Source organism: Buteo buteo, chromosome 2 (genome assembly GCF_964188355.1).
Source record: "Buteo buteo chromosome 2, bButBut1.hap1.1, whole genome shotgun sequence".
NCBI lineage: Eukaryota > Metazoa > Chordata > Aves > Accipitriformes > Accipitridae > Buteo > Buteo buteo.
In genome coordinates this window covers 12662766-12689442 of record NC_134172.1, presented here as the reverse complement: position 1 = coordinate 12689442, position 26677 = coordinate 12662766, and the positions used below count along the sequence as shown (strand labels likewise).

General features: G+C 41.2%; 1 protein-coding gene across 1 annotated transcript in view; it reads left to right on the top strand.

Annotated features, from left to right (window-relative positions):
* Positions 1 to 26677, top strand: part of ADARB2 (adenosine deaminase RNA specific B2 (inactive)) — a 320813-nt gene that overhangs the window by 189318 nt on the left and 104818 nt on the right. The window contains exon 2 of the mRNA XM_075022448.1: positions 18430 to 18516. Within this exon, the coding sequence (XP_074878549.1) occupies positions 18495 to 18516 (22 nt within the window). The 5' untranslated portion in view covers positions 18430 to 18494. The remainder of the gene's footprint in view (positions 1 to 18429; positions 18517 to 26677) is intronic.

Genomic DNA, 26677 nt, shown 5'->3' with positions numbered 1-26677 from the left:
AATAAGATCTGCATTTTCCTAAAGTTTGAAGTTGAGATCCATTTTCCCTGTTAAAGTTAAGGGCAAAGCTGAGGGGTTTGTGTGTAAGTTTTAGTGCCTCCTTTTTGGTTTATGCAACTAGATTTTCAGAAAAATATCAACACTTTTTCAGGATATTCTTAGTCTTCTCCTGTGAACTGAACCCCTATGTGAAGGTGGGAAATTTGAAATGGTAGTGTTGAAAACTGAGTACTGTTTTAAAAATTTTGTCCTATCACTGTCTAGAGGACGACAGCAGCAGATCTCTTCAATGCTGTATGCATTAAATGCAAATACAGATCTGGGATTTATCTGGGTTTTTCCAGTACGTAGGTCTCAATGACTTTGTGAAGAATTTTGCTGCCAAGTGAGATGCATTGTGGCATTTCCCAAGTCATACAGGTGTGGCAACAGAAAGAAACAACTAATATGCAGCAAATAGATTGTGTAACATAACTGTTAAATGTATCATAAAGAAAAAGACTAGAAAATACTCCAGGTACAAACCTCTCTTCTAACTAGGTCCATAAAAAAACCCTAAAATGCTAAGGTCTGGAGGTGCTCCATATTGTAATTAATGCCAGATTTCAAGGTGAAATTGTTTTAATTATACAGAGCATTGGCAAGATTAGTACATTTAGTGTTGACCTCATTGGTTTTTGTTTGTTTGTTTTCTGGTTGATTGCAAAATTGATGTAATTATTTACATAAGGACTTTTTATTTTAATGCCTTTTTTTGTGTGCCATGGAGCAAACGGTAAATCCCTGTCATCCTGGTGAGCAGCCTGTCAGAACAGGACAGCATGTAAGAAAGAGGAAAGAATGGAAGGAGGCCTTCCCTTTTCTGGTTCTAAATTGTTTGGGGAGAAGCTATGATATTTTTTGCTTTTTCAATAATACTTTAGAGCAGACCTTTAAAAAGAAAATCATCCTTGTGAGCCAGGAAATCCTATTCTTCTGATGGGCTTATAGGCAATATCAGGGATAGCTGTGCATCCTAAATCAAAATGGGATGGCTTCCTAAACACATATTCTGTGCTGCTCCTTATAAAGCCACCCTTCATCCAGATCTACCTCTCTCCAGATCTCTGTATGGCCCTAGTTTCTCTTCTACAAGCCTACTCATAATGGCTTTAAAAACCCATGAGTCTGCCAAACCTTACTCTTTAAAATAAATACAAGGATTTTGTCTTGGACATGGGGAACCCTGTTTTAAACATGAGTATCTTAGCTACATGCCAAAAACTCTGAGGTGTAGGTGGCTTCTATATGTGTTTAGGTGTTTGGAAACTATAATTTACAAACTCGGTGCCTGTGTTTGGAAAACTACAAAGGTTCCTTTAAATATATAAGTGTATGCATACAAAAGTGATGTATATGTACACTCTCTCATAGACGTTGACCATAACAGAACTCCAAGGGTGTCCACAAGAGTTGATAATCATGGTTGTCATGTGCTAAAATCCTTTTGGATGACCTTGGCCCTTGTTTGTAGATGGGAGGCAGCTTATAGAGGAGATTTACCAAACTGTAGAGTATTGCATGCATATCCCTTAAAACTGAAGATATGCAGCGTGGCTTTGAAAATTTCGGAGCATCCTTTTGCCAGATTTTTCTGAGTCACACCTTGAAACCAGCTTACAGTATCTTTTCATTGACAACAGTGCACATTGAAAGGACAAATCTACACAAAGGGCTATAGATAGTAGCATTGAAATTAGAATGTTACAGAAAAGCCTCTGTCAGCAGAGTCCTCAAAATAACAGTGCCGAATGACCTTCCTCTACACTTAAAAATACATGCTGCCTATTTTAGGTCAGATATCTTTCTTTTCTTTTAATTATGCCACACATAATGATGTTACCACAAGGAGTTATAACAAGTTATTTTGCGTTATGTGCACTCTGAGTTGGAGGTTGTCATTTATGAGAGGCTGGAAGCCTCTGGGTGCAACCCCAGTCTGGACATTAAAAAATGCAAAATACTCTGATCTGTAACATATGTTTCTAACAAGGTTGTCAGAAATAAACATGGCCCCAGGAGGTGCCTGGGACTTCACTGATGGAGCTATGGCGAATGACGCACATTTGGGCGCCCTGTTCTGTTGCACTCTGAACGCTGTTACACCTTTGCCTGCAGATATGCCATTAGCAGTCAGATTTCTTCTGCAGCTCATTCCTAAAAGCCATGCTAACTAACTGTAAACACAACATCTTTGTTCCATAGAGGACTCTGCAGATGAAGGCAGTCTTACTTCTGCACTAATCCAATAGTCTTCTTTTAACAGCCTGGTGCTGGCAGTCGTTACAAGTCAAGGCAGTCGGAGTGGGGTTCATCTCATGTAACCTTAGCCACTACTGTGCTAAGCATCAAGCTGACCAGGCAAAAGACTCTGGGGCAGTCAAGGGATTTGTTATGGTTTAGTTTTGAGAGGTTCTCTGGTTTTATTTGCTAGGAAAGAAGGTCCACTGCCATCCATCAGGAGCAGAAATCACCTCTCTTTTTACATGGTAAAATCCATAAAGTATTGCCATAACTTTCACAATGGGTTCAAACTGGGGATGTAGTCATGCAGTGCAGGCCTCCAGATCTCTTCGTTAGCAGCCTGATTAGCAATATGCCAAGTCAAGGTCTAATATACACCCATATTAGAATAGAAGCTTTATCCTACTTACTTTCTACAAAGAATTCTGCAAGGTAGCATTTGTATTTATTAGTAGTTTTATAAAGAGATTTTGAAGTGAGTTTTACATTTTAAACATGTTTAGGTTAAAAAGAATCATGAAAATGTTCCTTTTCCAACTTACTTTGTATGTGTGCAAATCACTCCATCATTTTTTCCATTTCTGTCAGGACACTAAGCATATCTGTTAAGAGTCAACAGATAGTGACCCTTGTTATATGACTGAGAAATAGCTTTTGGTAACCTTATTGGGTGACTGGAGACAGACTACAGTAGAGATTTGCAAAACAGTTCAGGGGACTTCAGGGATCAGTCATCTGCAAAAGCACAGGAAAACTGCAGTTTGCCTTAGGTGGCTGGTTGCACAGCAGGAGTAGTGAACAGTCAAAACAAATAGTTTGCATTGACCAAAATGTGTTTACAAAGTGCATTTGAGCAAATTCTACTGACAAGTATATCTAGAAAAATCAAAGTCTGATACAAACAGAAGAAAAAGCTTAAAACCACTGAGCAAATTAGGTACAAATCACTTTCTGAGCAGTAGGCATGAGCTAGACAGATCCTGAGCCCTACACCTATCAATGACACAGACCTCAATCTACAGCCTGAACCACCTTACAGTATCAGGGCCAGATGGAGCGTGATTTTATGTTCTTGTTGTCCCTTTGGGGGGGAAGATATAGCTTTGTTTTTCTCCATTTCTTTCTGAATTGAACAAGTTCATTTTTTGATAGTAAGTCATTTGTGGAAGTGGCAGAGGTCACATTGCAACTCTGAAGTTTTGTCACTCAGGGCCAAGGAAACAAACGATGGGATTGTTTGCATTTAAATCATCAGCATTAGACAATTGCATTTATCCTGAAGACTATCTATAAAGTCTGGAAGCAGAATAGTGGAAACACTTTTTCCCATAAAACTCTGTTCACTGGAGATTTACAGTGTGGCTACTTCTGGAGACAAATTGCCAGCTTTTCTTTCCCCCTCTCTCGCTCTTGCTCTCTTTTGTTAACAAATATGAAGCAAATCCATCCGCTGAAGCTCAGCCAAGGCCAAAGTGCTTCAATTTTCTTAGCACGAATGCTCCTGGACACTCTGAATGGTCCTGGACAATCAAATGCCTTGGAAAAGTTAACAAGTACGGTTGCAATGTCTTGGTCTTTAGCCATGGCACTACAGATGTGGCCCCCATAACTCCAAATACGTCGCACTGTCCTGGATTCAGAGTTTGAACAAGAATACTACAAATCTGAACAAATCGGAGCACAGCCTATTTCTAGCACTGAAGAACCGAGGTTCTAAGTGTTGTTCTGCTATACCGACCTAGCATTTACATACGGTAACATAACAAAAAAACCACCCGCCCTGCAGGACATCGGGCTGCTCCCTCGGTGCCCGTTCGCTGTCACCCCTCAGCAAAGGGGCTGTGCTGGGGACGGTGACCCGGTGCTGATGAGGGGGGTGGGCATGTTCCTGCACCGCAGGGGGTCCTGCGAGGTGGTCACGGGAGGACTCACACCGTGGCGGTTCACCGTGTCTTCGCTGCGCATCAGGAGCCGGCGTATTTTAACCAACAGGCTTGGAAGTCAAGCGAGGCCTCTGCGAGCATGGTCATTAAGTGTGTGATTACTGCAAGGACTGGTGTTTGAGTGGATTAGTGCCTGCTGTAATTGGCAGTGGGTAAGAGCAGGATTACTGTTAAATGTTCATTATTATTTTTCCTACATTGAAAACTCACTGGTCTAACTTAAGGGTTAAAATATATGTAGAAGAGCATTAAAATATACATAGAAGTGGAACTGTATGCGCAGGTCGCCAGACTGTGTTCAAAGTCTGCTGACTGTCAGGTCCCTGGGGGCACTGATGGGCTCCCCCCACCCTGCCCACAGCTCAGGACCCTGTTTCATCCATCAGTCCCAGCCCCAGGAGTGCCAGTCTCCAGCCCTGCCCTGGATAAATGTGGTAACCGTGTCACAGTGGGTAAAAGGGCCTCCCTTCACTGTCATCCGCCAGCTACCCCATCTCTTAAATGACATGATCCCTCCCATTTCCTCCCAGTTTGAAAGACGGGTCCTGCACGTCAGTCCTCAGGAAGAAGTCCCAAACAGAAGGGGTCCCTTCCAGTGACCCTAAGCAGGCTCCCCAAGCCCTGAGGAGGGATGGGATTTAGGACACACTCTATTCTTCAGTGTTTATTACTGACTACTTTGATCAAACTGTCACCTGTGTGGCCCTTTTTGAGGTATCTGATGCTCTCCAAACCTAAGTGAGTGTCTTAGGCTCTGGTGCAGGGTTACAGGTTGTGCCTCTATCTATATTTCTATACCATCCAACTACAGGTATGAGCCTCTGCCATCTTCTGACACTATGTTGTGCTTAGACTCTAGTGCCATTATTTTCCCTTCTTCTGCCACTTTGTGCCTGAGTTTCTGCAGGAGGAAAACCTAGATGCAAGCCAAGGAGGACAAGCAAGTGTGAGAGGTCTGTGGATGACCAGACATATGATGTTGGTTTCATCTGACCAAATGTTTACCTCTATATCTGAGCCAGTGACACAAGTTTCCCTTTGTAATCAATGGAGTTTAAGGCATGAGTCATCTTATCCTAAAATTCAACTCATGTTCATTAGAGTTTGCCACCAGTGCCAAAACAAATGGTATATAGCACCAAGAAAGTCAGGTTTTGCTGCCAGTGAGTATATCCACTTCTGCAGTAGTGTAAGTCCTGTAAAGAGGTAGCTTTTATGTTCTTGTGGTTTAGGAGAGGACTGTAGTCATGTTGCCCTATCAGCACATCCCTAGTTTTCTAGGAGCTCATTAGCTATGGCAGATACTGTGGTCTTTTGAATCAGTGCAGTTCAAATAACTCCTGCTTTACCAGAAAAGAGGATTTTCTTTGTTGTGGTGGAAAGAGGGAAGATGGCTCATAAGAGGGAATAAAAGATACCAAATTCACATGACTAATGGAGTTAGATACATTTGAAGAGTGTGAGCTATATATTTTCTAGTAAAGGGGCCCTCTCCTCACCAGGATTTCCTGTGCCAGAGGAAAGAAAGTTTCAGATTGCTTTTGCATTTTAAAGTGAAAGAACAGAGCACGGGAGCTGTCTTATAATTTCTTGCTGAGATCAAAGGAGAAGGGAGGTAAATGCATATGTACTTCTTTTTCTCGTGCTGCACCAGCTATTTAGTAGAACTAATGGAGCCTCCAGTGTAGAAGAGGCAGAGATTAGCCTCTTCATCTCTGCTAACTGTAAAGAGTCTAAAAGGATTAATATTATTAAGAGTGAATTTCAGCTAGGAAGTAGGAATGAAATTCTCTCTCCCCTCTTTATCTTTTCATCTCTGTTTCCAGAAATAACTCTGAACCATGGTTTTCAGCCTCCCACCCATTCCTACTTTTTTTTCTTCTTATTACTCAGTAAAAACAGACTTGGAAATATCTAACACCCCTGAGAAAATTTGACTTTATCAAATTTTTGACCAGTTTGCATGAGAACTGTGAAGGACTAACAAGACTGAATAGTCATGATAAGTTTATGGGATCAGATCCCTGACTGGTTTGAAACAGTGTTATTCCACTGACCTCAGCTGGTATGACTCCGTGTATGTTCGTGGACTTCAATAAAGCCACACAGACTCGCTCCAGCCGAGGATCTGACCCGTGAAATTATGGAGTCTTATCCAAAGCGAACTGAACTTCTGTCATGAATTGGTCTTCAAGGGAAAATAATTGCTAATTCAATGACTCCCACTGTTTTTACTGCAGCTGCTAGTCATTCTGTGCTGCAGAAAATCTTTACTTTTAACTGGTGAATCAAGAGTTTCCCCAGCAGCTTCAATACACAGAAGATCAGAGGTGCAGAAGTATATACACAGTCCTCCAAATGTTATGTATTAGAAGGCAAGCCCTAGGGTCAGTCTATGAAGCAAAAGTGACATACTCAGGAGAAATCTTCCCAGCTAGACATTATGCCTTAGTGTCCTATTAGCTTTTCTGGTAAATGGTGAAAAAAAAACCCTAAAATCCTGGTTTAAATGGGACTTGGGTTGTCTTGTCAGGGTTAATTTTGTGTAGAAACAGCCTGAATGAGCTCACTGGGACCTGTTTTCAGCTTATCAAAGCAGTAACCCTGGCATGTGTATTGGTGCTGCAGCACCATCCAGACAAATTAGTCCTCAGAATTGCAGAATCTGGAGCTGAAGAAAGTAAGCAACCTGCTCAGGAGGTTACAGTTCCGCTGTTCCTCTTGGCAGCCACCGAAGGGAGATGAGCAGAAAAGAAACGCGATAAAAAGTAAATGGCACTTTCCTGCTAAGCTAATCAGTTCTGTTTGAGAACAGAGGGCCGTGCCAACTGCAAATCAATGCACTAAATCACTTTCGTTCTTGTGCGAGTGCTGCCGCCATGGCAGCTGCTAACAAGGGAATAAAGAAAACTGTTATTGGATATTTAGTAGACTTTTTAAGTGCTTGTGTAAAATAACATATTTAATTTAATGCAAAGTTATAAATGTAATTGGAGTTTATGGACATTATAGCAGGGAAGAGAAAAACAGGATTCCTCTTCTTTCTGCACAAAGAGCTGTTTTATGTTCCCAGACCATCCTTTTCAAACTCTGTCTGCAGTGCTAAAGAGCAGCTTTCCTATTGGATTTTACCACTTCATCAGTTTATTAAGGGGTAAACACTGAGATAATAATATGCCTGATATTTCACATGGCTTTTAACATGCTCAAGTTACAGAACAGGACTAACACATACTTACTTTAGGATGAAATTAATGTACTCTAATGCCACAGGCTATATTGACTAAGTCTTCACTGACTATAAAGAAAGCCTACAGTGACTGCTCCAGATGTGGATAAGTACAAAAGCATGTGTAGATTTAATCAGATAATCCCCTTAAGACAACAACAACTGCACCCAGTGGATTTATTCAGTGATGTAATATAATATATTTTTTTTTCTGTTCTTTTCCAAATAATTCCCAAATAATAATCTTGACCCTAGCTGTGACTGGGACTAGTCCCTTTCCATGACAGCTGTCTGGGAGTTTTCAGTGATGTTATTAAACTGCTTATGAGAAGTTGCGGTTTTCCTAGAAAGCTCCGATTCTGCAACATTCTCAGAATTCTCTTAGCCTAAAATACAGGACTCACATCCATGAACTCCCAGTTTGAATCACTGTTGCACATACAGAGCAGCCCAACTTTGTCATCATTTAAGTCATCCATCGTAGCTGTGCAGTGAAACGCTTGATAGAAAATACCCATGGGCAAGCAGTAGACTGCCTTCTCTTTAATTACATCAATCCTCAATCACCCCAAAGCAATGCCATCCTTGGAAGTACTAACTCTGACAGGTAGTACTTCTGGAAATGCCATAAAAATGCCAGCAAAGCAGCAATGGCAGAGAAAATAAGCTGCCTCATCTTTGGAGAATTATTGGACTGTACTAACATTCAAGGGTACAATGTCAGCACAATGCAGAAAGAGTTAGATGCATGGGCCCCATTATTATTGTTGATGGGAGTCAGGTGTCAAGTTTTCTTTGCATCACCCTGAAAACTTAGCCCTCTTTATGAAGCATTAGCCAACTTTTCCTTTGTCACCACTCTTAATTGAGGGATAGGTTTGAAGCCATTTGTGCTGTGATTGAATAAAGACTGAAAAAGTAAAAAGAAAATACTAACAAAGTAGCAATGATGAACCTGAAGCTTTCAGACTCTGCAAGCTGTGATCGAAAGCTTAATAAATATTAAAGGCTCATGCCTTAACACATGAAATTGGAGCAGTTGCTTTGTAGTAAATGGCACTGTAATACCAGGAACACCTGGGAGAGCCCCAGGGCAGCCCCTAACTCCTTTTAGCTGTCTCAGCTCCCACAGGGTCAAATGGGAATTTAAGTACCTAAATACTTAAATAACTGGCTCAATTAGCAGACCTGACTTCTGTCGGTAGCATCTTGTCTGAGAAAGCCCTGTAAATCTCAGCCTTCTTATATCACCTGGAGTTAATTGTTTGCTCTCAATAAGCACACCTATCTCAGTAAGAGCATTCCTAAATTATAATGGTAGTGCCTTTAACTTTCTGCGCACAGACAGATTGGTTAACACAAGACTGCCTCATGTTATAAAGGATAAATCAGGGAAGGATTCAGGTGAAATGTGCATTATTATAGAAGTACAAGAGAGAGAGGTCATACTTGGCTGGCTTACAGTAGATGAACAGAGAGCAGATTAAAAAATGCCTTTCATCACTAATTGCTGACTGGATCTTTCTGATGCAGGCCATTCATTTCCTAATGTTTAAGCAAGTATTCAGTTTGGGAATGAGGGAGTTACAGCTCAAAGGGGAGTGCTGACAGGCAGTGTCTGCCCTCGGCTGGGGCCGTTTCACATTGGTCTCTTCATCTGTTATGGAGGGGAGATGAACAGCTATATCTGTACGTGCATTTGTAGACATTACTGCAGGTTGGAGAATGAAATCTCAGAAGATCAAAAAGAGCAGTTTGTGTTGAGGTGAAGCACATCATTATGCCCATGTTAGGTGATCCACACTTTATACAGTGAAACTATCATTTTGTAAAGTACAAAGAAATACTTAGCTGTTCTGCACTGCACCCATACAAACATCTTCATATAGTTTCCCCATGTAATAACTCCTACTGTCTGCAATTCTTTGAGTGCCGTCAGCATGAGCTCCATTAGCATAAAGGAGTCCTGATCCCTCCTTCAGTAACACACCATTCGGTTCGGTACCCAAACCTATGTGAAGATCAAGGAGTGAAACAGTATTGAGAAAACCTGTCAACAGCAGAGCCTCCTTGCTGGGGGCTGCATTGCTCAGGGAAGCAGGACATCTCCCTCGGCACTATGGGATCCAGCCACAGGCAGTGATAACACCCGCCAGAACACAGGTCAAGACTTCTGGCAAGGTAGGGTAGAAATCATGTCTCCTAACTTTGGACGTCTACAAGTTAGTCTTCTCGTCTAAACCAATAGTCCAGGTCCCAAATAAAATTAATAAGCACCTTCTGGGAGGGATTTATTGTACTTAGCAGGCATTTATCTGTGCATGTTCATGCCGACATCTCCTTTCTGAAGGTAAAGTGAGATCAGTCCCTCCTAGGGTTACTCACCCCCTTTGACAGCAGGTGATGGCTGAACTTGGAGACTTAGAGTTTGGAGAACTTAAGTTTGGCTTTAACAGCTCAGCCTCACCTTAGACTTTATGTACCTGAGCGGACCTTTCAAAATCAGGTAGTGCAGCACAGAGCTTTGCATCCTCCATGTCTTTCTGCATGCACAGTCCCAAGATGCAGTCTGTAGGACTGCCTGCCACAGGCAGCTGCTTTGCTTCCCTAGACCTCAGATCCACTGGTTCTAGGCATCCTTTTAAATACCTTTGCCAACTTCAGTACTCTTACTTTGGCATAGACCACTCATGTTTTGCATAGTCATAATTTAGTTAACAGGTTTAAATTAGTGATGGGCAAACCTTTCTTAAACCAAATAAGCATTTTTATATAGTTTTCTGTCCCAAGTTAGCTAAGTATCCTTAAATAGTGCAAACTTGTAGGTAGACACAGCCTAATGAGAAATTAGCCTGTTCACCTTAATACTGGCCAGACTAGTTTCCCATGTGACTAAGAAGGCCTTCAGTTTGCCGTAAATGTGTAGACAGATGCTCTTTGATAATACTGTTTGATATGCAGCTGGCATACGATCAAATAGTCATAGGTAGTGTTAATCACGTGGATTTATTACATGCCTAATAAATCCACTGGCCATTTTTATGGTCTCCATCGCAAGACTTCAGCACACAGAGCTAAGCACTGGTGGTTTTTATGAAATTATTCTCTCTTGTGCTTATCCTGTTTTCTAAAGTGATGACATCCAAAAAAAGGGAGGGGAAAAAAGAGGAAAAAAAAGCCTGTTACAGTTTATAGAATGCAAAATAAAAATATTTCCAAAATGAATGTTCAAATAGCATAAGAAGCTTGCAAAGACATGATTTTTAAACTGCCATCTCCAAGCCACAGCCAGATCACTTAGAAAATACATAATATAGTACACTCCACAAGCAGACGGAGATGCACATAAACTGATAATAACTCAAGAGTTTTTATCTCTCTGTGTCCTCAAGCAAGGCATCAGGAGAGAAAAACACTCTTGCAACAAAATTAAATAGTTTTAGATCTAATTTTACTAGGCTGAACTAGATTTCAGATTGATTTCTATGGAATCTAATAGAGAACAACACACATACACATTGCCTTTCTTATAAAAAATCCATCAACCACCTTGTGTTTTTACTTACTGTGCTCTTTACTAGAAGTAATAAGAAACTAATATTTCACAACACAACATGTTTCATTCTGTAAATGGTCTTTCATGGTAAAGGAGCTTGGAGTGGGCTGTTACGAAGCGCTGGAGTACAAGCTCAGAGATTTGTCTACTCGAATGCCTATTTACATTCATACGGTGAGACTGCAGCTAAAACCCACTATCTCCATTCTGGGAAAGGAGAAGAGAGCTGCAGGACATACCACTGTAGAAAGAAATAATGTCGCAGATGCTACATACATTGGCTAAGGCCCATGGTGTGATCAATTAAACATATCCCAGAGGATATATCCTGTATCTCAAATCATATTGGATGGATCCATACAAATCACATGCGTGGCTTTATTGCTGGCCCTTTCTGCTTCTTAAGTGATAAACTAGAAGTTACTTTGACCTCAGAGTAAATGAGCGTGGCCGTGTGTGGAGGCCCAGGTAGGATGCAGGGCTGCAGAGTGGCCAGAGCGCAGGGGATGAACCTGCCGCTGTGTGTTAGGGGTTGGATCATCACCAGCAAAACATTTCACACCGCTTCCGCAAAAGCTTTCCAAGGGCAGCGGTTCTGGGTCAGTAAACAGCCAGAACAGGATGCACAGAGGTAAAAGGATTAGTCCAGTTGCCGGCCCCCTGAGCTAACTGATGTTTCACATTCAATGTTCTCTGCAGTATCATAACACCATAAACTGTTATTGCTATTTAATATAATGGCATTTCAGAGCTCTCGTCTTGGACAAGGATCCCATTTTGCTAAACACTGAACAACAATAGAGCAGAAAGATATTCTCTGCCCCAAGAACTAGATAAATAAGTGATAAAGGCAGCAAGTAGATCTATTTACAGCAGACCCCTGCCTTTGGGAGGCCACGATTGACTTCCAGGCGAGGCACAGGGGCAGGTGCTTTTGTGCACAGACACTGCATCATACTGAGCAGCTTGTTGCCCCATTTCAGAGGAAGACTTCATGGCTCTGGGTTTGCACCTCTGACTTCTAACTCAAAGCACAACCTGCCTCGTGCAGCCGAAAGCCTTCACCTGAAATGCTGACTATCCAAATGTTCACTGGTTTTGTCTTCCTTTTGGTTATCAGACAAGAAAAAATGTGTTCTGATATTTCACATCTTCATTTCAGGTCTCTGCTGAAGCAGAGAACAAAAACAGTAATGCTGAATACATTTTTTTCTTTTAAAACCCTAAATTCCTTAATCTGAATAGTCCCTTGTCTCCCTGCTTTTAAGAAAAATGTTTCAGGCAAAAAATCTTATTCAACCAGAAGGTTTTTCTCTCAGCATATTCCTCTGGTACCTCCAAGAAAAGCTTTCCTTACTGCTCCCACGTGGGCCAGGGTGGGGTATCACTGCAAAAGCCTTGGATTGAAAACCAGTTACAAAAAGCAGATCTTTAGTAACTGTCCAGCTCAGAGGCCACACTCCCAGGGAAGCTAAGCAGCATATCTGCAGACAGAAACAGTCCCACATATTTTAACCCTTTCGTATCCTCCAGTACACCGGCTCCTTTTCGCCCCCTTGGGCTGCTCAGTTAGGTGTGCTGCTCCAACTGCACTGACCGATGGCTCTCAAGGACTCGTGATGCCAGCAAGGCTTCACCTTCAGGTCTCCCAGTGTAGGAGTGAGAGACCAAAACGCAAACCAAGGAGAAACGGGCGTGTGTTAATAGCTCCTTGAAAATATATCCAGGCTTGAATTTATCCTGTGCAATGCAAGGCACTGAACTGGAAGTCCTGCACCAGGCACATAGGTGTGCCAAAGCTGCTGCTGTGTCTGTACAGAAACCCAAGCCATCTGAAGGAGTTTAGGGCAGCATGCTTCTAACTTAAACACCACGGCTAGAGGGGATGGACAGAGGCGGTCCTCCCAGCCCCACTGGTACCATGGTGGTCGTTCACAGGCACCCCAGCACAGCTTTGTCAGAGTGGGTATCAAAGAGCATTGCACAGAGCCTTCCCACTTGCCTGTGAAGCAAAAAGCACTCGGGCCATGCCTCTGCAGCCCTGCACACTCAGTAACCCATGACTCAATGGCTGGTTCTCGAATTCAGCTGTAAAGGCTGATTCTGACACCAAGCAAGTAAATCCCTGTCTGGAAACTGGCTGCTTAAACTAAATGATGCAGCATGGTGGCTGTGCAAGCCATAATTTAGAAGGCTGTGAGCCCTTCTCGGTAAGTGCTGTGGTTTAAAGACATTGCTATTTTCCCCGCAAATTTGCCATATTTTTCTTTTGTGTAAAGAATCCCCTCATCCTATCAATCACTGTCAGCCCAAGCCTGAACTGACTAAGATATGAGAAGGAAGATAGAGAATCATCTCCCAATGTGCAGGCTCTCTTCTGTCTCTGTATCCCCCCCTTCAAAATAAATCAAGGCTAACATAACTGTAAAAATGTAACTATTTGAGTAGCTGCAGATACTGTTTTAGAGAAATAAAAATAAGGTTTTTTTCAAGAGGTTTTGCAGCTGGGTTTACATTATTGCATCAGAATTGACCCTTCCTGAGTAATTTCGTACTCCATGCAAACAAAATGAATGACTTAGGACTGGTTTATTATGTCCACATTGTGTTTTTTAAAGAATACTATTAAAGAAACCTCTGACAAGTAAAGTAGCTTACAGTAATCAATTAGAATATGAGAATGAAACTAATTCAGTAAAACATTGCTAATGCTGATCTGGCAAACCACTGGTAGCCATCTGTCTAATCCTTCTTGTGTTCAGAAGTTGCATTTTAAAAAAACAATTATTAATAGTGCTCATTAGCTGCCAAGCAAAAGAGCATACCACAAACTTCTGCTCAGAGATTAGCTAGTATTAGCAAATATTGCTCACTTTTCCAAGTTTGAGCTAGAACCTACTGCGTGATCTCAAGACCAGGAGGAGTTTTTCTACTGGGGTCCACAGGGCTAAGAGACTATAAGGGATGCACCCAAGGACAAGTGCAACACCCTGCCAATGCCAGCCGTCTTCCTATAGCTCTTCAGCACCAACGGCTCCTCAACCTCCCCACTAGACAGTCTGTTCCAGTGCTGCACTATCCTTACTGTTAGGAGGGTTTTTAATGCCTAAAGTGGATTTTCCTTGATGCAATTTAAGTCCATTACTTCTAGTTGTGTTAATGCACATGGAATACATCTTGCTCCTTTCTTCTACGCAGCAGCTTTTTGAGTATTTGAAGACAGTTGTTATGACCCCACTCACTCTGCTCTTCTTAAAGCTAAACAATTTGTCCAACATGTATAAGGCCTGTTTTTTAAAAGTGTTGAGCTCCTGACGTTCCCGTTGCTTTTATTCAGGTGTTTGAGAGTGAAAGAACTTCAGTATGTCTGACGACCAAGCCATATTGTCTGGAGCCCTTTAAATACTGATAGGTATGAAGGGCACTAATGCTGTTTACAGCTGTATATGTGTATTCTTATCTTCACAATAAAAGCATATTTACAGGACTTGTGACTAGTCTTCTGACTGCATCCCCAGAGCAAGAGCAACTTCACAAAAAGAGCAGATTTTAGTGGAAACTTCTCTGCCTCGTATGCCAGGCTTTGCTGAATCATTTGGACTAAATAATTTTCTGTTTTTCATGCAAAACTTATCTTGGACGATGTTTTTTTGATTTGTTTAAATGATTTATATGGCTACTGTCAAAACAGTGTTCATGATTATTTTTTAACTATTTGCTGTTCTTGGAAAAAATATACTTAAGAAGTGTCAACTGAAATCCTTTTCCATCCCAAAACAGAGGAGAGTGAGGTTTCTTCCTACAAGGGGCTTCTCATCAGGATAAATGGTGATTTTTGTGCTTAGGGTACTGGAGCAGAGTCCCACTTGGCATCACTTGGAAGGATGTTTTTATGGTGAATGCACTACAAAATATGATGCTATCGTCCTGCGTTAGTGTTCCAGGGTGGCTAGAAATAAATACCACTATACCTGCTCTTTGTCTCTCAGTTTCCATTGTAAATACAGCTTCCTTTGTATCCATGTAGGCCCTCATAAAATAGCTCCTTCATGTCACCGGAGGCTTTTGGTACAATTGTAATGCAAGCAATAATAGCTCCTTGTATTGGTCCTCATAAATGTAGGGTTATGTATTCTGCCTTTCTGGAGAAAAGAGTTTTTGAAATGTCTTGTTTTCTTCTTTTAGATCCTCTCTCCTCGCCTTGAAAAATTATTTCCTCAGACAAATACAGAGAACATTTACAATTATAAAGTAAAAATAGCCACTCTAATTTTGGGCTACCTGTCATTGCTTCTTTTTGAAAAAAAAAAAAAAAACACCAAAACAAAAAAACAAACAACAAACAGAGGAGAAGAGAGTGAGAGAAAAAAAGGAGGCTTTAAAGCTCTGTATAGCTTTTTTGTATCTAGCCATGTCCTTTATTCTTATTCATAAGTTTTCATCAAACTGCTAGAAATAAGACTAACTGTGATGGACATTAAAATACTCGGGGAACATAAAGTGTGAATACACAACTTTCCTAATCTTGTTCAGAAATAGTAAACAAAAATAACACTGAATTTCATCATTGACAATAAAACTGTAGTGTCCTATGGTCTATATATGGTAATACGCAATAATGTGCAAAAGATGGAAGTGCACAGTCATACCAATAGTTTTATACCTAGCCAGATTATTTCGCTGTAAACACCGACATTTAATTATCCTGTCATCTATCTTCCCCTCCTCCGTAGGCTCGATAATTCATCTGTGCTATGTCCATACTGTGGCTCTTCTCTTCTTACATCACTCACTCAAAAACCCTGCCCTCCTCCTTCTTCCAGACACACACTAAATCTTCCATTGCTCAACCAATGGATTGAAATATTAAATTATAATCTTTATTGTCTGTATTGATTGAAGGATATCCTGTTATTAGGGCCTGCCTGAGTTTGGTTGACACGAACCCATCCGTTGCTGCTCTAAGAGCGCAGTAAATTTTACAAGCCATCCCATTTCTCTGCCACACAAAGCAAAGGCACCAGCAAGGTCTCTGCGGACAGGTGGGAAACAGTAACAACAAAAGCTTAAGGTGGCTAAAGGGTCACTTAGGGCAAAAGGGAAAATAATTTGATAAATTTTCAATCCGCATTGTAAATCTCACCTGTTGATTGCACAAAATTGGTTGGAGTGAAAGACAAATCACAGAATATTCCTTTACCTAATAATAGTACAGTATAAAACTACACGGGTTTGCTTTTTGATGGGTGGCAGGAATAGGTGTTAGCAACCTCAGCAAGAAAGCACATGTCCTCATTGCTTGCTTAATGGATGAACTCTTTATGAGAAGTGAGAATATTTTCTTAGCAAAGAAGCTTGAAGTTTGTGTACGACATCCAGTGTCTTGAGGGCTAGTTCTGCAGGTCTGACAGCCATCAGCAGTCAGGCACCGGCGGAGTACCCTTCAGCTCACCGCATCTCAGTATCCAGACACAACAGTCATTGCTGGTGCTGAAGCCAAGGACTGCCCTGATCCTACGTCTATCATCTGAAGCGTTCCCCTTACCAAATGTAGCCTTTGGATTAGGTCCCAAAAGCCTACACTCTTTTCACTTTAATCAAAGAAACCAGTTGAGAAAGGTGGGAGTGAGTAACAGCCTTTATCCTGTTGGCAACCCAACAGTCTCACATGCACTGAGATAGTGTCATACAGAGATACCACATTTCTGAGTGAGCAATGCCTTGACAAAAAGTGTCAAAGTATTCACTTAGGAAAATCTTTTGGCTAAAGTGTTCATAAATAGCTTCAGTCTTTTGGTTCATGACATCACTACAATCCCTTAATGAAATTGCAATTCAAGGAGGTTAATTTGTGCTCTAATTACATATTAGTCTGGGCTGAAAGGTTTCTGGATGGAAAAAGGTTTTCTTCAGGCAATCTTTTATTCCACTTATTGTATTTACTTAACAAAAAGCACTCAGCTTTTACTGTGCTTTTTCATAATAGAGTTGAGCTGTAGTGTTACCTAGCTAAGGACAAACATCTGCAGTCATTTTCAATGGATTCTGGTAACAGTCTTTAGCAAGAGCAAGGATTATTTGCAAATGCAGGAAGAACCAGGCCAAAAAGCTAACAGATGTGCTGCTGAAAAAGTTTAGGAGCTCTTCAGCTGCAATGCCTTTCAGACCAGTGGTAGATTAGCAGCCAGGTAGCGTAAGGAAATTCAGAGAAATACTTTCTCACCAATAAAGAAGGTTCCTATGGAAATCATTTTCCCTGTGTCACCTGAAAGAAGACATTCTTGGTTTGGTTTTTGGTGCTTCTGCCACAAAATGAAAGCCCAGCATTGTTCACAATGTGCAGGATTTGGAGCATTTCAACCTAACTGAGGCTTTCTAAGTAGATAAGTACTTTAGGAAAGCAACTAAGTCCTTCAAAGCTATGAATCACCTCTGTAAGGTGTGTTTCTGTTTCTTCTGCTACCTAAGGTAGACACCCTGTTGATGTAAGGCCTCAGCAAAGTATCCATACTTTGGGTCATGAGGAATTCAGCCTAAACAGAGTGAACAACAAACTAAATCAACTAGTTAACAAACTAAATAAAACACGTATCGTTAATATTCCCGTTTCTAGTGTTTGTGTTAACAGCACTTTTCCCTATAGATAAATCCTGAGCCAAATTTTGAGCTAGTATAAATCAGTATCGGTTCTCATTTTGCTGAATCTGTCCTGGCATCTAATGCAGAAGCTGATCATGGCACTGGAAGTAAATTTCTGTGCCATCTGCTATCTGCAGGATAAACAGAAACTGCAGGCAGAAGGAGCTACACTTAATACAAATGTGAATAAGAAGGATTTCAAATAGGATTCTTATTGTTTGGAAAATAGCTTCCTGTGCAGACCATGAAAGTTTTCCAAAAGTCAAATCAACAATTTCTAGAAGAATTAGAAGCAGTTGTAGCATCTTGTGCCGTCAACACTTGAGCTTTCTCTGAGACTTCTTGTTCAACCTCTGTCAGGGAGAGGAAACAAGAGGAGGTAAACTGATGGTCTCATCCATTGGAGCAGTTCCCATGTCCCTCCTCCCAGGGCTGACCGCCCTCAGCTCCCACCCTCCTCCCCCATTCCCAGCTGGACCAGCTCAAGCTTCCTGCATTCCCAGTTCTGCAGTGCTCAGGCACCATTGCTGGGAAGCATGGCCAAGGAGCACTACACAGGGGCACAAACCAGGAGGGACGTGCATTTGGTATTTGCATGTGCCAGCTGTAATAAATGTGTTGCAATTCTGTGAATTTTGGTGGGACTGTAGAGTCAGGAAAAACAAAAAAAAGAAACAGATTTGATGAGATGTTTTCACCTGAAAAAAAGTGTGGAGTAGATCAGAATGCACTGACAAAATAGTGATTTTATATGTCTCTTTTCTTCTGTTTTCTTCTAGAAAAAGTAAGCATACTGTCCACCTTCATAGCGCCCTTCAAGTATCTGAGTCCTGGCACAACCGCCATGGAGGATGAAGACAATTTAAGTAAGCAGTCTCTTTTCTTTATAGACAGAGGAATAATAAAGTTTAAAGACAAAAGCTTTATGGTGTAGGGGCAATTGTGGAAAGGAGGTGGATTTGCAAATATTGGCAGGCCATAAGCCCAGTCCTCATGTACAATGCAAAATTCCCTGATGCTGAGTGCAAACATGTTCTCCAATCTCCAGTGAAGGAAGGGTTAACCTCAGCTCACCTTCCCACTTTTCCCTGTGCAGACCATGGCATGGCAGGGCTGTACGTGGTGTGTCACATACACAAAGGAAAAAATTCCTACAAAAGGAGATGTTTACATTCAGGTTTGCAGGTCTGTGGAGCTCCTTTTCCTTTCCTGCTTATGTTACCTTATGTTGCTCACTTGCTTTTCTCACAGTCCCTAAAAACCAGGACATTTTGGTGCTGTGTCTTTCCCCCATTTATATTTCCTTGCTTACAAAAGGAGTTTTGCAAAAGTAAAGACTGCAGGAACAAGCCCTCTACTTGAAAAACTGTTTTCTCTTTTACTTCTGTGATATGACCTGGAGAACAAAAATAAAAAAAAAGAAAAAAAGAAACAAAGAAATCAAATCCAATTGAGAAAAGATGATTAACCAGGCTTAAATAAACTAGATGTAACCCAAAAATTAGCCACTGGATTTTCTTGGGCCCTTACACCTGAACAAAGTCAGTGACTCCCCGAACCCATGACTGCAGACCTGGAGGAAAGTGCTGCTGGGTTTGAAGGAGTTGTGAAGTCTTCAAAACACCAAGAAGTCTGGGAGTGTGCAGTTAGGACTGAATAACTCTTAGTAAGCCCTCCCATTTATAGCCTAGAAGCAATTACTGTGTGTTATCCAGTCCTGCTTGTTGTAACGCATCTTGAATCATTAAAAAAAAAAAAAAAGGAGGGAAGCTTTCTGAAGCAAATGAGCAACTCTTCGAGTTTTAGTATCATCTGCCAGATGGGTTTCTTTTCCAGCCAGACACACACTGACATGTTGCCCTATTAGAGCCAGTTGGTGGGAGGAATGGGCTTTTTTTTCCCCGTTGTTGCTAATCTGCCTTGGTGGGATCACGGTGCGGCACCAAGGGGAGTAGCTGTTGAAGGAGTGAAGGAGCACAGCCCTCTATTTTCTGCTGCTGAGTACCACATGGACATCACACCATTCTGCTGCACGGGGACTGGTAGGTTTTTACATATCTTAGCAAAGGCAAAAAAAAATCCTGAAAATCCTTCAAAATTGGTCTCAGGGAGGCTACATTTTCAGGAAGAGATATGAAAAGTACACACAGGAAACATATTATGCACATGATGAGCTTGTGCAGGCACCTCCTGCGTAATGTTTCCCAAATGTGCTACTTAGTTATTTTTAGGTAATGTAGGAAGTTTGTACAAGCCAAACACTGTAACACCATTTTCTTATTGCTGCTGTAATGCCAAGACTGCTTCGAACCGGCACTGGCTTTAAAATAACTCACATGGACAGGGTAAGCTGTGTTTTCTGAAAGAGAAATAGCAAATTTCACTGTTTTCAGGGACATCCTGCCTAGTCCCCTCTTGGGTCAAACATACACACCAGTGATAAGGCAGCGATTTGTTTTTTGGCACATACAACACATTTTTAGGTGTTACTATTAGAATCTTTAAAAAAAAAAAAAAAGGACAAAATAGTTTAAAATCAGCCATATTTCAGTGTTCACTTCCAGTATAGTGGTATAAAGCCCACTGATTTCTATAGCACATATGTACCTGTGTAGTAATTTGGCATTTTAAAGAGCTTCAGTGATTTGCTCTGAATAAGCAAAACCTTCTTCTGTGTTAGCAATTTAACAGCAGCCCAGGAGAATGCTGGCAAGGTAGAGAAGTGGTTTGCTTATCCCTGTAAGTTTTCTACTCACTGAGCATCCTGTGAAAGTGCTCCTTCCCAGACTGTGCTATATCTATAGGCAGAGCCCCACTAGCTGAAACGGATTCAAATCCTGTTTCATATTCCTTTAGGCCTTCTTTAAAAGGCAGCCATGCCAGGTTAACTACATGTGCATTTTCAACTGGTGATCATTAGCATATAGACACTATTATTGTGGTTTATGATCCATGAACTAATACTAGAAAAATGTATCAAAGGCACTAGGCACCTTTGGAATGGCATTTTGAGTAAACTAATCATCAGTCTCTGATGAAGACCTTATCTTGAACATGTGAGAAAAGGACCACCCTATTCATTCCCAGAAGTTGAAGTTAGCTAAGAATATAAGAAATGTCACACAGGATTAGAAATAGGAAGTTTAGCTCTCTACACTCTCTCCAAAATTTGCTGTTAGTGATGCATTGAGAAAAAGGACATTTAAATGGTGATCTTCCCCTTGGTATATCTCTCTGGCACCCAGCAAGTAATTTACTGAGCTAGATTTTGCACTTGAATCATCATATTTCTTAGACATCAACAGACCTGTCTAGTCCTCTCTGGAGCCCACTGATACTTCTGATCTCAACAACAGCCAGGAACAGAAAGTTCAATGATTTACTGTGTTGTCAAAAAGTGCACCCTTTTATTGCTTCAAGCCTGCTGTCTCTAGTGCTCGGATTGCATGAAACAGTGAGTAATCATTCACTACCTGCCTGCCTGCCTGCCTTTCACGATGTTACAGACCTCTGCCTGTCCCTGATCTTTAATCGTTCCATCCACACTATGCCATGGCATCAAGACAGACTACCACCAGACAAAGGTACTTGCAAATCTAGGGTGTGCCCCCAGCAGGAGCGTGTGGTTCCTGGCGTTCTCATTGTGCAATGCTGTCCTATGCCCAAACTCGGTGCAGTGCCCTTCTGAAGGTGTATACCTCTCCCCAGTGCCTGCAGAAGGAGATGATGGCAATGGTCCCCAACATACGGATTTCAGCCCCTGCAACAGCTTTGTAGGATGAATCCAGCCCCAGATTCAGTGTACTGAAGTCATAAGCATGTTGGTCAAAGTCCCCCTCGGGCATCATGAGGCACCAGAGCTTTTGTTTGCACAGTGTGAGATACAGCAAGGACCCTGCCTCTAAGAAGACAGTAAATATCCCCTTCCAGCAATCAGAACCCCAAGCAATCCCCCACAGAATCAAACCTTCTGCTTTTGTTTTAAAAACTGTGTCTATTGCCATCGTTTGGATTTCTCCCATGCCCACAGCTAAGCTGTAGTCTGGGCCTGATTCAGGAAGGCATGTACTTAGATCCGTTTTTGCTGTGGGCTGCCCACGTTTTTTAATGCATGCACTTATTTGCTAACTTGGACAGTGAGCATCAGAGTCTGAGTATCATCCAAGTCAGGTCATAGGTCATTTGAATAATTTCCCTAATTGGTAAAGAGCTGTACTAAATGTGCATGGATTTCACAGTTATTCCAGACAATAAGGTGGGCAAAGTAGAGTATCTTCATTCCAGAGCAGCTAAAGGCAATGGCAATCACCTTACACAAATTTTTCATCTTCACTTTAAGCAAAGACCTGTACTTTTTTGCACTGGTAAAGCTTCCCTTCACAATGTGGTGTTACACCCCAATAAAGTCTAATGATACTGTTTTAAACAGCCTGAACCCTTTGGGCTGGCGGGGAGGGTTCAGCAGCAACAGAAAGATCATGGTAGGTTTTCCTTAAGTAGACCTCTTTTGTGAAGGTTTAAAAATACATATCTGTGTGTTTTCATGTAAGAGAGGAAGGAGTGATTTCTGTTGTTAGCTAAAAGTTTATTATTCTAAAGTCAAGAATACAAACCTAAAAATTCCAGCAGAAGAGTTTCCAATCCTCTGTTGTGGATTCAATAAGTAAATGAAAATGCCATCTTGCTTGCAAAAGGACACTGCCCTACATTGCATTTGATGTAGTAGCTGACCTTGACAAAGGTACTGAGGCTCTGGCTCCTGGGTTCATACCTATTGCTTCTAATTTAAAATTTTTCATTTTCAAGTATGCCAGGAATTATGGAGGTCAATCCTTCTAACCTCTGCAGTCAAGGTGATGTAGATGGACAGCAAAAATATACTCTACATAAGCAGGTCAAACAGGGGTTAGATATGAAAATGCAGAAAAATAAAAATTAAGTCCTACCTGTAACTTCCTGTGTCAGAGCTATCAGTCGAATCAGAAGTTTGCTGTACTACAGAGATTTCAAATTCTTTCTTTCAAAATCATAGCTTTTCAATAACGTACTGCCCCTTGTAATTCAATAGTGAAGGTGCCAGCCAAAATGAAGATGCCACCTACACCTGTCGTTTCCCATCCTCCCTGGAAGTTGGCTTGGCAGCAGAATAACCTTCAAGAGGAACAATATTATCTCTTCAAATGTAGCGTGGAGTATCGGATGGCTAGTTCTGCAGAGCCCTTATGACCCAGAGACATAGGCAGTGTCATTATTAGTGATGCATTATAGTTCTGAAAAGCTCTTGATGATGCAGACTCTCTAGGTTAACTCTACTGTGCATAATGACCAAAAGGAGAAAAACATGAAAGACCAGACAGAAGATTGAGGAATAGTGCATAAATAAATATATTTCACTAACTGCATTACTGTCTCCCATTCAATTACTGAAGCAAATACAAGATTACAATGTCTCCACTTGCTTGTGAAACTGCAAAAATCAATGAATAAAGTTACCTGAGGAAATATTACAGTGCAGAGGTGTAGGACTTTTTTAGAAATCTTACACAATAAATAAGAAACTATTGCCAAAAAGTTGTAACATTTTTCTTTCTCCATTTTGTTAACTCCCTCCCCTTACAATTTTATTATTCTTCAGCCTTTCATCATAGGAGAACCATATTTTATTATCTTTTTTTTTTTTTTCCAAATGTAGAGAATGTGTTTTGGGAACTCAAGAGCAAACACATTTTGAGAGATAACAGGACTGAAAATGATCCACAGTTTTGCATTTTCCCTGTGTGCATCCTCTGACTTACCCCTTTCTTTTTAGTGGTCTTCATTTCTAAAATTGCTTGTGATTGTTCTATTACAGCTGCTTACAGTATTTATCTTACGTAGTTTGGTGTCATTTGCCTGCTTTGTCTGAATTTCACAATAGAAGTACATGTGCCACCATTAGAGATGCAATCTTATGTCTGCTACACAGAGGTCTCATAAAAGACTCATTTCAAAGACCTCCTATTTCAAAGATACCTGAAAGTATAAAGTAATTTCACATTGCCCAGCAGCTGCCAGGTATCACACAAGTCCATCAGGCTCACAGACTTTCTGAAGCACTCACTGCATCTCAGCTGCCTCTGATTTACATGCCATGATGACTTCTGGCCTGCTGCAGCTCTCACTGAAGTCTGCGAAGAACTAACCTATTTCCTGGTGTTTCAGGATCAGGTCCTCTAGAAATATGGTTGACTGTAAGGATACTTGCATGAATTTCCTTTGCTGTGACTAGGCCAAAACATACCATAAATACAGGCACATCACCTTCGTGCACACCTGACGTTGTCCGCGTATCCTTTGTGCCTGATCTCTGGAAGTTTTACACTTGAGTGTCTGCATGTTTTTCACTACATCAATGCAAACTCCCTGTTGGCCAAAACCTGGTCTAGACAATTTCAAAGACAGAATTTAAGACAAGCAAGTAATGTTTATTTAATGTTGCCATGTTTTTAGTTAACCACTGTTTTAGTGAGGGTGATTAAGGTAAGATGTTAGGTCAGACATTCCTGTTCACAAATCCGTGGTTCTCTGACTATGAAAGAAAAAACAGCTGGAATAAGACAATATGAATTATAAATACAAATAACCCCTTGAGTTTTCCTATTCAGTGGTGCATAATCAATACAAATTCTTTTCAAACCTGAATATTGTGTGAAGCAAGAGCTATCTTTCTTTTCATGCTTCCTGACTACAATATCATTATGTACCATAATTGGCTCTGTAAAAACCTATTAGGTAAGATGAGGGAGGAGGTGTGAAATACAGAACCAAACCTGCTTCCTGCTAAAAAGTATGTCTGAGGCAAAATATTCCACCTTTATTTAAAAAAATACACGCAAACAAAGAGGCATATTCAGAGTGGGATGGAGACATGAGAAAGGGTCATGGTGGAAAATGGCTGGCCAAAGCCACTGCCAGGCTAAGTAAAGGAAAGTTAAAGTTGGCATCTCCTTCCCCCTTAGATCAGAGTTTCCATAAATAGTTGTGAACTCAATGAGAAAAGACCACATTATCCTTGTGTCTTAGTTTCCCTGACCTTTTAAATGTCTTATTTCCAGAGAGTCTGGTTTAAAGATGTCATATTTTATACAGCTGAATGCCATATGACGAAACTTTCTTTTCCTATTATTTACTTCCTTTTCTTTCCTTCCTCACCTGTCTTCATTCTCTCCCCTTAGCTTCAGAAAGTAAAAATTAACTAGTCCCTTAAAACCTTGATTTGTCAGTTCATGTTCTGCCTCAGCGAAGCACTGCAAAACATAGCTCTGCAAGTCACTTTGGTGAGACACAGACACAGGCTGGAAGCTCAGTGTGTGCTGAAGGGTTTTCAGGAATGGGAGTCTAAAGACTCAGTCCTGCAAATGGGCCCCCACACATGCAGTTGAGCCATGATTTTTACTCATGTCTAAGCAGTGAGCTGCTTTCTCTGGAACACCTTGCATGAGTGCAGACTTATTGCTCTGATGGGAGAAAGTGTTTTGATATTTAATACAAGTGCAACTTGTCAGGATAGAAAGGGGCTTTTTAATCATGATGGTTGGTTCCACATAGTACTCTGCAGGGTCCTGTGCGTCTGTCAGCCCACCCTAATACTGGGCTGCAGTAAAGACACACCGCTCCAGCAGAACCTCCTTGAGGTGTAGCCGGCAGCTCACCCCTTACATCCTTGCAGCCAGCTTGTACATCAGGGTAGAGAGGAAGCCAAGTGTTGCTATGGCCCCACAGAAAGTGGGAGGACCATTTTCTGTCCTCTAAGGACCACAGGGACCTTCTCTGTGCTTGGGACTCACGCAGCTTGCACAGGTGGCATGCTTGTGTCTGACAATAACAAACCATGGGAAAGGCTCCGTGATCAACGCTGGCTGGAATACAGCAGGCAGCGCTCTGCTCAGAAAGGGATCAGGTGCATTGCTCCAGGGACGGGTTGCTTCAAGGGTTGGTTACAACCATGTTTACTTCCTCAGATTGTCTCGGCCCCAAGGAACGCACAGGAGGATTGGAGGATGTATCGGAGATGCAATATATTTAAACAAAGTCACCATAAGTGATTCTTATTTAGACAGCAGCACATTTGCTATCTCATTCAGGACACCAGCGAGATGAATCTCCATTCTCAGTCACGCATCTGCTGCAGCAAAGAGCACTGCCTCGCAGCACGGGCATTGCACAAGTGTAGTTGAGAGCAACGTGTGATTCATTGGCTCAACGACAACGGAGTGCTCCCTCCGTAGCTCCCCATCGTCATTTCATTCCCTTCCTGGAGCTCCTGGTAGTCACTCTCTCCCATCGCTTTTCTTTGACATAAATCATTCTTTACATCAGTAATTACTACCGTCACGATGCTCGAGCTTTTCCTAGTCTCATTTAGATTTATCTAGAATGTTTGCAATATTAGTTGTTGCTGATGCAGGAGCTAAGAGTATCTGCAATTGAATTTGACAGAAAGACGGTCACTTATGAAACTGGAATCTGAGTCCAGACAAAGTTATTATTTCAAATGCTAGGAAGGTCTGTCAGATCATTTATTAGGCTGAATTCATGATGTTAGCAACACAAGAGCCTATGGTGTGAGTACAGCCAGTCAATGTATTCATTGCAAATAAATTATTCAATGCATTTGCCCATTTTTTATGTTTGTGAATAATTTGTGAATAATTTCTGATTTCTAATAATGTGTTCATAAGCATTCACCCACATGGACTAGAGAACAAACCTCAGCCTAAGGGAACTTTGCAAACTATTCACTTTTTACTAGTAATTATCCGGTGTGAATGCAGTAGTTCATTTAAGTCACATGGCATCAGTTGTGCTTCATCTTTGAATGATGTAATCTTTTTTTAAAACAGGAGGCTAGTGACTAATACAAGTAGAACTTTAGAGACAAGTAAACATTCAGGACATGCAGAAAATCTGTGCTATAAATAATAAACCAATCATTATACAGATATTTGAGGAAAAACCCCAAAAAGGGCAAAGCAAGGATATCTATCA